Below are 14711 nucleotides of genomic sequence, written 5' to 3'. Positions count from 1 at the left end.
TTTTGGATATGGCGTACATAGGGTAAGAATATACCCAGATCCTTGACATAACATGGCCTCGACAATGCTCCCCGCATACACACTACTCGGACTCTCTACAGTCACTATCTGGCAGAGTAGAGGTAAAAAGATTATACACTAGCTGATCCGGAAGCCTCCTAGAGTGTTACCAATAGGTTCAGTCCGGTGTACTAACTAGCGGCCGGCCTGTGAACACCGTTTTAGAGCTGTACCCTCGAAATGTAAGGAATATTGGATCTCACCACGATGTTCATCATAACCTCAAAAGTCATCAATCATACTGCATGATGGAAGAGATAGGGAATGGTTGAACGGAACTTAGCTCTAGAGACTAAACATGAGTTCCACCACTTTAAGCCTCCAATAAGCAAAGTGGTGGTATTGCACCGGTTAATGAGAGTCATCTACCACCTAGTACTGCCTGGTAACATAGAGGGGCGGTGTTCCTCCATGTGGTGTGGGTGCCACACCTCGACCCCTGCTTACGTTGGTTCACACCTGGGTGGTCACTCACCATGTATTTGTGCATGGAGGTTATACTCAGGATTACTAACAGTCCCACCATCGTGAAGGTGCAAGCAGAGGATTTGGCTGTCACAGACTGTCCGAACTTCGCCGAAATTGGGTCCACTTGACTTGAGTGTCACCCGAATATCAGTTCCATCAGCGTTTTAGACTCCCAGGTAGCAAGTGCAGCTTGTCTGGCAAATCTGAGAGAATGTCTGTGACAACCTCAAGGACCACTGGTAGATCCAAATAAAGTTTTGCTTCCACCACTCCACATCAAATTGGGACTTATGAAAAATCCTGAAGGCTTTGGAAATGAACGGTCCTGAATTCACATACTTGCAAGAGAAATTCCCAAGACTTAGTACAGAGAAAATTAAAGCAGGCATTTTCATTGAGCCACAAATTTTCAAAGATAAACAATTCAAATGTGTCCTTATTGACAGTGAGAAATCAGCAGGGAAAGCCTTTTGAAATACTTCGAATGGTTTTCTAGAAAATGTTAGAGCCAGTAACTACAGGCAGCTTGTGGAAGATATCATTACTTCTTACAAAAAAATGGGGTGCAACATGTCATTGAAGATGCATTTCTTGCACTCATACCTGGACTTCTTCCTGCCAAACTGTAATTCCATCAGCAAAGAACATGGTGAGTGCTTGCATCAAGACCTCGCAGTGATGGAATAAAGATACATAAAGCAAATGAAATGCCACCACATTAGCAGAATATTGTTAGATGGTGAAAATGGATGCTCCTAAAGCTGAATACAAGCGAAAGGCAAAAAGGTCCCATGTTTGATACAGGTATGTTCATAGCTACATCTTACTGCTATATAAATAAAAAAATATCTTGCATAAATATAAAAAATTAGTTTTTTCAAAATCAAGAGCCAATCTGCTATTTTAAGCACTATTTCCGTGTTTAGCACCCTAAAATCTATAAAGAAAACTTACTTTCATGGCTGTAACAAGATATGACCCAAACTTTTATGTTCAGTGAAATATTTCTCATCATACTACTATAGTAATAGTGTTTGAAATTTTTCATAATTCCTTGATCTAATGGTTGTATGGAGCAGGTTGTGTCTGGGGGAAGAAAAACAATTTCCACAGCTTGATTCTTGACAGCCATTTTGGGGGAAATATAATTATCTAGCAGGATGTAACTTATGCTTTCACCCAGCCTTGTCTTTGTCAAATTCTATGAGCCACTCTTTAAATATAGAAGAGGCTATCCAAGCACTGCAGCTGGATACATATTTCACTGGTATTGGCTGCACTCTATGCAGGTATATTGGGTTAGCTGATTTCCCAATATTGAGCAGCTTTTTATTATCCATTTTTATCCTGTTATTCTTTCTTTGCTCACCTTGGCTCCAGATGGTTTTTCATTTGCAAACGTAAGACAACCATCTGGAAGGACACAGTAATAAACCCCCATTTCACCACAATTATAGATGTCCTCTGCTTTGTAATGCTCATGGTTGTCACGACAAACAATGTACAGCCAATTCTCCACTGCCTCCTTGTCACAACTTTGCTTTTCACCATGTGATTTTTTTGAACTGAATCATTCAACGGTGACACCATCGATGATTCCATTGTCAATTAAACATTCCTTGCACATACAGCTTAGCTAAAGCTTCTGCTTTTTTCAAGGAGTGGCCCAGAAATTGGAGTGGTAACAGACCATGAGTGTGCCAAATAAATAGGGCTTCTTTGACATCTTCTGTGGTTGATTCTCTTTGTCGTTTCTTGCTCAGATTAGCATTTTCTATAAATCGATCCATGCTTGCCTTCTAATTTTTTCTAATTCACGACAGTTGTGATTGCTATATTCCATGCTTCTTAGTTATTTCATTCTGTGACATCTTTTTGCAACAAATAAGGACAAGTGCATGAACCTTCCATGTAGACCAACATTAGAAGTATAGTAAATAAATTTGATGAATTTGAAGTGGTGGTCAAGACATCAAAGGCAGATATTGTTGGGAGAGCAGAGACATGGCATCACGCAGATATAAGGAATGCGAAATTGGAATTTTGGGAGTACAATGCATACTGAAAGGATAGACAGGATAGGGTAGGAAGGGAGGAGGGTTTGTGCTGTTACTTAAGAAACACAAAATCTAAGGCAGTGCAACCAGTTGACATTGGTGAACAGCGCAATACTGAGTCAGTTTCGTGTGATAATCAGTTTCATAAGAACTGGGAAAGCAAAAATTAGGGTAGGAGTGTGTTATATGCCTAATGACTGATGAGTCCAATGAACAACTATACAGAGAAATAAAGTGGGTTAGTAAATCAGAATGTCTTATAATGGAGGATTTTAACTTATATTGACTGGAATTTATGGGTTGGTCACGCACGCTAGCAAGACTTTTGTGCATTTATTGGATGATTGTTTTCTACAGCAGAGAGGTAATCAGAGAGAGTAATTCTGTTGATCTCATTATCAGCAGTGACTATTCGTGCATTAAAAATTTGCAGATAAAGAAACTGCTAGGTGGCAGCGATCACAGCATGCTGATGTGGGATTTACTTAAAGATATAACTATCATCAGAGATAAAGGGAAGTGTTTTTGCTTTCATAAAGGTGACTACAGTAGTCTCAGACAGTTTTTAAATTATATACAGCGGGACCAACTGATGATGTTACCAAGAGCAAATTCTAAATGGGAAGAGCATTCAAGTAATTAATATTGGTAGCTACTAGCCTTTTCATACCAACTAGGAAATACTGTTCAGGGTGTGGACTAAATGGATGTCAGATGAACTAACGAGACTCGTGGCAGAGAAGAAAAATGCGTAGGGTGCATATAAATTATCAGGCAAGACAGAAGCCTATGGTAGATATAAGCTAGTCTTTAATCAAGTCACAAAGGAGGTTAGGTAAGTTAAGGCATATTACGAGAAATCTTTGGCAAAGGACGAAAAGAAGAAAAGGAAAGACTTTCCTGTTTTTTAGAGAGTTGATATAGACTATATCAACTCTAGAAGGGGATGAATCAGATTAGTCCACTTGATGTTTCGACTGTTGATGATCCTTATCAGGAAGCTGACAAACTGAATTTTGCATCTACATTCACAGAAATTCTGTAGGGAAGTAGCAGCCAGAACCTTATCAAACTAACAAGAAGCTAAAAGATTTTGTAATAACTGAGAGCAAAGTGGAGGAGAAACTGTTCAAGTTAAACATAAGAAAGACAGCTTGACAAGACTGCAATTAAAGTTCAGACACACCAACACCATGGGTTTGTTAAGGGGAAGTCTTGACTGATCAGTTTGATTGGATACTATGATGTGGTCACAAAGAATTGGATGCAAAAAATTATTTTGTTATAGTTGGATTTCAGAAAAGCGTTTGACACTATTGCAGATGGAAGACTACTGTACAAATTGGAGCAGTATGGCATTAAGAGCAAGTTGCTGCTAGAGACAAAGGGTTTGTTGAGCAGAAGGAGACAGAGAATGGTAATCAATAGACACTGCTCTTTGTGGGCTAATATTATCAGTGGAATCCCCCAGGATTCAGTGTTGTGGCAATTGTTGTTTTCTATATTTATCAATGATATCGATGAAGGAATATATCAGGCTTAAAGTCCAAGTTTGCAGATAAAAAGGTTGGTAGGGTTGTTAATGACAGTAATGATATGATACTGCAACGGGATCTAGAAAAGTTGGGCAGATGGGCTGAGAAGTGGCAACTGATGTTTAACATTGACAAATGAAAAGAATTGATATGGGTAGCAGTAACCCCAGAGAAATGTACCAACAGTGCAATGTTATACTCAGGGTAGTGGAGAATGAAAAAGAACTGGTGGTAATTGTGCAGTCAGATGTTTTCTGAGCAGTGCAGACAGGCTGCCAGAGCAGTTCATGGGATCTTGTCAATGATATACAGAAATTTTTCTAGCAGTGGGATGTGGAGGTGATAATCCCTTTGTATAAGGCAATGGTCAGGCCATGCCTTGAGTATGGTAAACAGATCTGAAGGCCTCATTTTAGAAAGGATGTAGAGTAACTAGAAGGACTATGGAGAAGGGTAAGAAGATTGGAGGGGAACAAAAGGGTGCTCTTACTGAGAAAGGCTTAAGTTTTGCAAATTGCAGCATCTGGAGACTAGGCATCTGCAAGATGATCTGATTGAGGTGTATAAGGCCTTGAATGGTTTGAGCAGCAGGTTCGATGCTGATAGGATTCTTCCTCTTCCTCATATTATGAACCTTAGGAGGTATAAACTGACATTGAGGAAAGACAATTGTAGAACAGATGTGCAGAAATTTGCCTTTAGCCAGCAGGTAGTTGATTGTTGGAACAAACTTCCATATATTGTTGTGGAAGTTGATAGCTTAAATAAATTCAAGGAAGAACTGGAGAAACATTTTGAGTGAATGGATGGGTGAAATGGGAAGGTTTTTTTTTTATTTTGGGTTAATGCTGCATAAGCTTGCTTTCTTGAATCATATGCCTCTACTAATGCTAGCCTTACTGGCCAGGTCCTTGATAACTTAGCAACTTTTTCTGTAAGAGTTAACTCCTTCCATTTTTACAACATCACTGGATAAATATAAAATGTTTAAAATATGTTTTAACTTATGTGTTCAGTGTTCTTGATTCAAGAATGTGCAACTGACTATAAGCTATATGCAGCTGCCTTACAATACAAAAACTGATCTTGTTGCAGCACTTGTGTAATGTGAGAACTTAGGTAAATTTTATATATTATGTCGTATTTATGTCTGTGTGGGCAAGGAACAGAAGCAAATTAAAAAACTATTGGTTAATGTAAAATGCAGAATTAAAAATATAGAAAACATGTTAAATGTAGAATTTAAAAAAAATGGAAGAATTAAAACATTTATTGACCTATAGGAAAACAATTAGCCAGTAGGTTCATAAAAATAAACCTGCATAGACTAGAACAGTGGTCTCCAAAGTGGGGTGCATACACCCCTAGTGGTGCATGAGATGATCCATGGGGTGTGTGAAATAATCCTCAATAAAATCATGAGGGCTGTTTTCCACACTGATATATAATCTAGATATAATACAATATATCTATATTATATTGTATTATATCTAATATTGTATTAGATATAATACAATACTAGATAATAAAATCTAGATATAATGCATACCATGTAAATTATTTATAAATAAAACAAATAGTATTACATTATATTTACTACACTTGTTACATTAGTGATTTCTTATCATTTTGTACTTGAACTTCAATTTAACTTTGTTTTGTATTTTTATTTGTGATCTTTTAAAATTATATGTGATTTTAGATATAATGCCTTCCATGTAAATGATTTATAAATAAAAATATTATATTTAACTTATATATTTAATTTTTTTTTTCTGGAGTGCATGCTAGTCCTTTTAAGTAAAAAAAAAGGGTGCAGGACCAAAAAAGTTTGGAGACCACTGACTAGAAAACGTAGCATAAATGTTGTGCAAGTGAAAAGTAAAGAAAAATCAACTATTTGACTCAGCTTGGGTATGCAAAAAAAATGTATGCAAATACGTGTTATGTAATTAGCCAGAAAAATCTGTAATAGAAACATAAGAAACAATTTGCAAGTTTTACTTTTTATGTAAAAAGTGTTTTATATGCAGTTAAGTGTTATATGCAATAAATTAAATGTTACAATCTGTATAATTTTATTGTATATAATACAAAAATAAATAAATTGTGAATCTACAGTAGTATAGGAGAAAACCATTTGTTTAAAATTACTCTATGACAGAATGCACTACAGAAAAGTAAACAATAGCCTATTTCCTTCTCAGAAGTTAGAGGTAAAATAGGGGAATCTTAAATTAGTGATTCTTTATAGATTTTTGTATAGATATTTTTATTTTTAACAATAAAATATATACACAGATTTTTATATCTTTATGGTAGACAGTCATGCCTGAAATACATCTAAAACTGTGGTTAAAATAGATGCACAGTTTACTGAGGTTGAACTATATATATTTTATTTATTTTTTTTTTAATTTTTTTATTTTATTTATTTTTTTTTTTTTTGGCAGCATCCATTTGTTGAGCTGTTTATCTTGCACCAGCAATGATTCATTTAACTACTGAAATGCTGTGATTCCATCAGTCACTGTTGTTTTGTGGCTTTCCAAGGAGTTGGGGTCTAAACGTTGATCAGACAGCTATTTATAATTACTGTAAAATTTAACGCATTGATTTTGAGACTCTTCTTACAGAAAATAAATATCTGCATGGTTGGGGATGCTGGTTTAAATTACTTTATTTTCATTAACCAGCATCATTTTGGGCACTATTTTTATTTCCAAATTCTATTCAGATTTACCTTCACCCAGTTTAATTCTCTACCTCCAATATATTTTCCTTAGCTATTCACTTTGGTTTTGCTTCTTGCTTGCCTTTGCCACTCTTTTAACCCTACTTTTATCCTATCCCTCAGTAACTGAAATTTTAACCCTAACTTTAAAATTGGCCCCCTTAAAAAACTAATCGTTTCCATAATTTCTACTCAATTTACAAAACTGAAACTATCAATATCCATAAACAGAAATATATTCTTTGATTTTCCTACCGTTAAATTGCAGCAAAAACTATTAATTCACTCAAAAATAGAAAAAATGTACGATCACATATCATTTTATGAAATTATGACCATTATGAAATTATGTAGCAAAAAACAGCGGCCATTCACTTTGATTATCTAGCACGTTACTGCATTCGTTTGAATTTGGCACATCATCTGGGCACCGCTGGCTAAAGCAAATCAACACACAATGAGCTATAATTGACTGGTCAAGCTTACATCATTAGCACTACCAAGGTGATCTAAGGAGAAAATAAAAATGTGAGCAACTTTCTTGGAAAACAAACAGTTGAGCATCATTACTTTCGAACAATATTTTGCATTATAGTTCTGTTACAATATTTTGCTTTACTGCTTTTCGTAATTGTTGAACGAAATGATTGCAACGAATTGTTTTTGAAAAACAAAAATATCATATTTCCTTTCTTCAACATGTATTGTATCTACTAACAAAAAATTAAGGAAATTCATCTATTGGAAGCCACAATGGAAAGGAAAAAAAAACTGTCATAAAACTGATCACTACAATGGTCATTTGATAAAAAAAAAAAAAAAAAAAAAGAAGTTCACTTTATTGTAATTGTTTTTAGAGGACTATATCGGAACAGCAGTTTCCTGGATGTATATTTGATCTTCTAATGAAATTTCAAGAAAATAATTCTACTGATAGCTGCGTTATGAACTTCGAAACCTGATGTTGAAGGAACTTCTCAAGCATCTCACCTAGTGTGCAAACGAAAAAAAAAATTCGCTACAAGTAACGATGGTTTTCACAATCTGTTACTTGTAGTAACGGATTGGAAAACTGTAAGTAATTGTTACTAAATACTTCAATATTTCCTTGATATGCATTTGATACGATCAAAAAATTTCAAGGGAAAATTTCTATTTTCATTATCACACAAATTCCGGAAAAATTCACCATAAAGTGTCATATGTTTGGATGCTTGAATTTCACTCTGAGCTGCAAATGTAACTGCACTTCTCTTGCACTGACAAAGTAGTTGTTTATCGAATGAAGGAAAACAGTGGTCATTTTCCTGAAATTTCCAGTTCTCTTCATTCACTTGGAGAAAAAAACTCCTCAGGGGAGAGAGTTCACCCTTTCTAGTGCAATCCTAGGGAAAGAGAGAGAGAGAATGAAATAGAAATACTCTTTTGTTGGGGAGAAGGCCAGGAGACTGTCAAAGGTCCAGAGCTGTAACTTTCATCACAGATGCTGAAGTTCTAATAAGTTAGTTTCATCACGGATGTTCTAATAAGTCTATATCTTTAGTGCATTCAGTTTTCAGTTTCACAACAGATGCTAAAGTTTTAATAAGTATCATCCTAGGATGCTAAAGTTCTGATAAGTCCGATTTTGGTCAGGTGCACATTTGATAAAAAAAAAAAAAAAACTATTTACTGTAATTGTTTCAGGGAACAATATTTTGCATTTTTACTTTCTAACAATATTTTACATTATAGCTCTGTTAAAATGTTTTGCTTTGTTGCTTTACATAATTGCTGTAGCCAACAATATTGGTGTGCAGGAAGTTTCACAGAGATGCTGAAGTTCTAATAAGTCAGCTTCAACCTAGAATGAGGCGTCTCCATAGCCAGGTGGGAAGGAGCAGCAGTGCGCAGCACACACTTCTTGATTAGACCGGGGTTCGAGCCCGTCACCACCAAATATGGAGGATGCGGAAAGGTCAGGAAATGACCACTGCATATCACGGAGCAATAGGGCCTTAGTTGCTAATGCTCCTAAAAACAACATCGTTGGCTCTGGGTCAGCTTCATCCCGGCATTATAGCCCGCTCGCTCTGGGTCAGCTTCATCCCGGCATTATAGCCCGCTCGCTCTGGGTCAGCTTCATCCCGGCATTATAGCCCGCTCGCTCTGGGTCAGCTTCATCCCAGCATTATAGGTGTAAGTCAGCTTCATCCCGGCATTATAGCTGTAAGTCAGCTTCATCCCGGCATTATAGCTGTAAGTCAGCTTCATCATAGGATGCCAAAGTTCAGATAAGTCCAATTTTTGTCTGGTGCACATTTGATAAAAAAAAAAAACCACTTTGCTTTAATTTTTTTTAATTGTTTTAGGGAACAAAATTTTGCATTATAGCTCTAGGTCAGCTTCATTCTGGCATTATAGCTGTAAGTTAGGTTCATCCTAGGATGCCAAAGTTCGGATAAGTCTGAGTTTTGTCTAGTGCGCATTTGATGAAAACACCACTTTATTTTACTATAACTGTTTTAGGGAACAATATTTTGCGTTATTGCCCTATTACAATATTTTGCATTTATACTTGCTAACAATATTTTGCATTTATACTTGCTAACAATATTTTGCATTTATACTTGCTAACAATATTTTGCATTATAGCTCTGTTACAATGTTTTGCATTGTTGCTTTACGTAATTGCCAACAATATCGGAGTGCATGACGTTTCATCACAGATGCTGAAGTTGTAATAAGTCAGCTTCATCCTAGGATGCCAAAGTTCTAATAAGTCCAATTTTTGTCCGGTGCACATTTGATAAAAAAACCACTTTGCTTTACCGTAATTGTTTTAGGGAACAATATTTTGCAATAATCCATCTAGAAGTATTAGCATGTGAACTGCATTATAAATTTCAAACATCACTATATAGCTTGTCCTTGAATGCAAATAACTACAGTTACTTTCTTTTGAGTGACCGAATGTTTTCGCCTTGTACAGATGTTCTACTGTCTAAACTTCCTTCCAGTAAAGTCATCAGTAGTAGTCCTTCATTGCACCTAAAGTAATTTGTTTTGTTGGGGGAAATGGTTTTTGCTCCTAACTGATGTAGCCCTTTCGAATTTTCCCAAAGTGGATTATCTGAACACAATGTAAATTAGAACGGTAAAAGATTTGATAATTGGTGCCATCCGGGCAGCATTCTGACAAACAAATTTTCTATTTGTTTGTCAGAAGCCTATGATAGATACAAGTTGATATGCAACCAAGTTACAAAGGACCCCTTCCTTCTAGAGTTGCAACCAAGTTACAACTCTAGAAGGAAGGGGATGAATCAGATTGGTCCACTTGATATTGATGGGTCAACTGTTGATGATCCTGCTAAGGTAGCTAACAAACTAAATGAATATTTTGCATCGACATTCACACATGAGGAGTTATTCAGCAAGGGGAATGCCAGAGGTGTATTCAACTCTAGTAGTAAGCTACAGAATCTTGAAATAACTGGGAGTAAAGTGGAGGAGAAACTGTTGAAGATAAACACAAGAAAGGCACCCGGGGTGGATGGGATCTATCCAGTTATATTAAAGGAGGCAGCAAAGGAAGTAAGCAAACCCTTAGCCATAATTATGAGAGCTTCCTTGGACTCAGGGGAGGTACCCATAGACTGGAAATGTGCAAATGTGACCCCAATTCACAAAGGAGGATCAAAGGCTGACGCAAGTAACTATAGACCTGTGAGCTTAACTTCTGTTCCAGGAAAATTAATGGAGGCACTGGTTAAAGAAGCACTGCAGGATCATTTAGACAAGACTTCAGTTATAGCTCAGACACAGCATGGTTTTGTTAAGGGGAAGTCTTGCCTGACCAACTTGATTGGATACTATGATGCAGTCACAAAAGAACTGGATGCAGGGAATAACTTTGATATTATATACTTGGATCTTAGAAAGGCTTTTGATACTGTTGCACATGGAAGACTGCTACACAAATTGGAGCAGTGTGGCATTGGAGGCAAGTTGCTGCTATGGATAAAGGGGTGGTTGAGGGGGAGAAGACAGAGAGTGGTAATTAATGGACACTGCTCATCGTGGACTAATGTTATTAGTGGTGTCCCTCAGGGCTCAGTGTTGGGTCCATTATTGTTTTCTGTATTTATAAATGATATTGATGATGGTATATCAAGCTTAATGTCCAAGTTTGCAGATGATACAAAGGTTGGCAGGGTTGTCAAGGACACTACTGACACTATGCTGCTGCAACAGGATCTGGAAAGGTTGAGCAGATGGGCTGAGAGGTGGCAAATGAAGTTTAACATTGACAAATGTAAAGTACTACACATGGGAAACAGCAACCCCAGAGCAACGTATCAACTCTGTGGTACTACACTGACAGTGGTAGAGAATGAAAGGGACTTGGGGGTGGTTGTGCAGGCAGATATGAAGTTCTCTGAGCAGTGCAGACGGGCTGCAAGAGTAGCTCATGGAGTATTGTCAATGATATACAGGAATTTTTCCAGCAGGGATAAGGAGGTGATTATTCCATTGTATAAGGCAATGGTCAGGCCACACCTAGAGTACTGTATACAGGTCTGGAGGCCTCATTTCAAGAAGGATGTAGAGCTGCTGGAACGAGTACAGAGAAGGGCAACAAGATTAGTGAATGGAACAAAGGGGTGCTCTTACGAAGAAAGGCTTAAGTTTTGCAAATTACAGTGTCTGGAGACTAGGCACCAGCGAGGTGATCTGATAGAGGTGTATAAAGCCTTGAATGGTTTAAGCATGCTCAATGCTGATGGGATTCTTCCTCTAGCTCAGAAAAATCACCTGAGAGGGCATAAATTCAAATTGAGGAAAGACAGATGTAGGATAGATGTGCGGAAATTTGCCTTTAGCCAGCGGGTGGTTGGTTGGTGGAACAGACTCCCATCCCTTGTGGTGGAGGTTGATAGCCTAAATAAGTTTAAGGCTCAGCTGGACAGGTATTTTGAATGAACAGAGGGGTGAAGTGGAAGTGGGTTTTTTTTTTTTTTTTTTGGCTGATGCTGCATAAGCTTGCTTTCTTGCATCAAATGCCTCTACTAATGCTAATGCTAATGCTATTTATACTCTGGGATGGCCACATGGTCAGAGATCCCAAGATCTCGGACCTTGTATTCTCTCTGACCGATTAGTGAGAGAATACAAGAAACAGTGTCGCTTTTAGCAGTCAGGAGTTGTGAAATAACCATCCCACAGCAAAAACAAAAGAAGAGAGAGAGAGAGAGAGAGAGAGGGAGGGAGTAAATCTGTTTTTCAGTAGGGTATATCTTTTTATTGCAGCTCAGAACAGCATATGTATCACAACAGTATACACCCTATGGAACTATATCAGAAACTGCTGTTCCGATATAGTTCCATAAAACAATTGTAAAGCAAACTGTTTTTATCCAATGCACATTGTAGTGTAGTGAATGATAGATGAATTTTCTTGATTCTGTGTTACTAGATGCAATACACATTGAAGAAAGGAATACGGTCTTTTTTCTTTTTCTAAAACTATTGTTGCGATGCTTTCTTTGTTTCTTGTGCCAAGAAACAGTAGCTTGTATTTGCCTTTTGTTTGTTTGTGTTGCTTTTGTTTGTTTGTTTTTTTTTTGGCCTTCTTGACAGAGCTGTACAGAGAAGCATTCTCATGCTTCGCTCCCAAAATTGAAATGCCTCTCTGTAAACACAGGCACACATTTGCTAACACAACAAACGAATGAAGTATCACGTTCTTCAGTCAGGTGAGTTAGGGTATGGGGTATAAAAATAACTGAAAAGGCTTAATAAAAAAAATCACACTTGATGTCACATTTTTGTCGTTTGCGTGAAATTCAATAGAAATTTTTTAAAATTGAAATGGGAAAATCAAAGAAAACAGTTCTGGTTTCAGCTATAGCGAGTTTCAGCTGTGTCGCCAGAGTAAAAATTATAGAATTTATTAGTTGAACTTTGAACTGGTTCCACTGAACCCAAGAGGACAGGAATACTATATTGACTGGGGGTAACAAATAACCAAAGGTAGGTGATGCAAACTTAAGGTGATGTGGGCATACAGAAAGGATGAAAAAGGATATTATCTAAACAGATATTTGAAGAAAAAATTAATGTTAATGGCTCCAGGTTCAGACCAATAGAAAGTTAGATCAAGGGTATCAAAGCAAGCATTAGGAGTAAGAGAGCTTATTCTGACTAGGACTAAGATTTTAAAAGGAATTAAGCTAGCATTGATAAAAATAGCGAATGGAAGACTGATAGCCCAGAAGAACTAATATATACCTACCATGGTAACCTGTACACCAACCAAGTATAACAGATTTAGTTGATAACAATACACTGACGATGTTTAGATATGGCTACTCTACATAAGCTGATGTTAGCCTTAGCATACTTTATTTAAATTTTTATTCTTAATTTAATTACTCAATTAATTATTTGGTAATTAATTTTTTCAATGCAACTATTGTTTTTTCAGGTAATTGGTTAATAAATAAGAACACACACAGTTCCTACCTGAGTGTTGCCATGTGAGTAAGATTAGAAATAGGGCTCTGAGCCCTTGAATAGACTGGTGAAGATGCACGACTTGCTGGATGACTTCTAAATGGTGAACTAGTGCTATAGCTACAACTTGGAGAATGACTGGACAATGATGCTAAACGAGAGTGACTGTTACTACGGGATAATACAGCTGTTCCATGAGTTATTGGAGTATCCGTCACCCAAGTGTTGCCCATTTCCCCATTTTTCAAATACGACAGATTGGATTCCTAGAATATATGTAATCAACACAAGACACATAATCAGCATATTAAGCAAAATGTACTGTATTATATACTACTATTATTTGGGAAATGATTATAAAAAATTTACTCAACGTCAAACTGCTGCTCTTCACAATTATAACCATCAAAGTTCATTTCATATGCCATAAAAAAGTAGTCAGAGTGGAGTATATTTTTTAACAACCTGTAATTTTGTTGTAATATACATCAGTACAGAATTAAAAGAATTTAAAACTTATTTAAAGAATTTAAACCAAAATCACTTTTCTTCTAGCTTATAATAAGTAAATATAATAAATAAATCACAAATTCTATGGACTTAAGTATTGATGTTGCCTCTACTTTGGGAAGGGTGTCTACCACCACTAAACTTCTAGAAACTAATTTTCTTGCATCTGATGCCATAAGCCACAAAGGTAAACTAGACCTGCTTTACCTTGACCTATCCTCTGCATTTGATGCTCTTTGCTCATCAGTGCTTCTGGAGTACAAGGTAATTTCCTCTTTTTCATACAGGAATCCCTCCTACAGTTTAATGAGTCTTTATAACTAACAAAGGTATCTGCTGAAATTCTGCAGGGTGGTACTCTTTCTGTCCTGTACCTTAATCCCACCTCTACTGCTTATGCAATTTTCCCTCATCACTTATGCTGATATAAAAATCTAGGCTATATATATATATATCAAGGTCTAACCATAGACAAAGAAATTTGTTCCATACATCAATATAATCTATCAAAATGTGCTGCATGTTTTAAAAGCAAATTACAAAGGAGCATAATAGCAGTTAACTCATTTTCAGTTAGGTGGCTGCTGAAAAAAATGATGGCTAAGTTATCATTTTATCACTGGTTTCTTCTCTTCATCACTACAAATTTCAAGTTCCATTACCCATGCAATGAATTCCTCTTCATTTGTGCACATACTGAAACACACAATATCCACACACTTCAGCAGTCTTCAAAAAACATACATTCTTCTAAGTTTAGACAATGATAAACATCTTCAAAATTTCTTAACTATTATCAGTCTATTCTTCACAATTAATGCAAAGCTTCATTCATTACATCATTTAAGG

General features: G+C 36.5%; 1 protein-coding gene across 1 annotated transcript in view; it reads right to left on the bottom strand.

Moving 5' to 3' along the window:
• Positions 1-14711, bottom strand: part of shtd (anaphase promoting complex subunit 1) — a 989031-nt gene that overhangs the window by 910179 nt on the left and 64141 nt on the right. Inside the window, exon 5 of the mRNA XM_090370159.1 lies at positions 13362-13618. Within this exon, the coding sequence (XP_090226285.1) occupies positions 13362-13618 (257 nt within the window). The remainder of the gene's footprint in view (positions 1-13361; positions 13619-14711) is intronic.

This window comes from Mastigoproctus giganteus, chromosome 3 (genome assembly GCF_048544385.1).
Source record: "Mastigoproctus giganteus isolate SK-2022 chromosome 3, ASM4854438v1, whole genome shotgun sequence".
NCBI lineage: Eukaryota > Metazoa > Arthropoda > Arachnida > Uropygi > Thelyphonidae > Mastigoproctus > Mastigoproctus giganteus.
The sequence above is the reverse complement of the archived record's forward strand: the minus strand, read 5'-3'. Positions and strand labels throughout refer to the sequence as shown.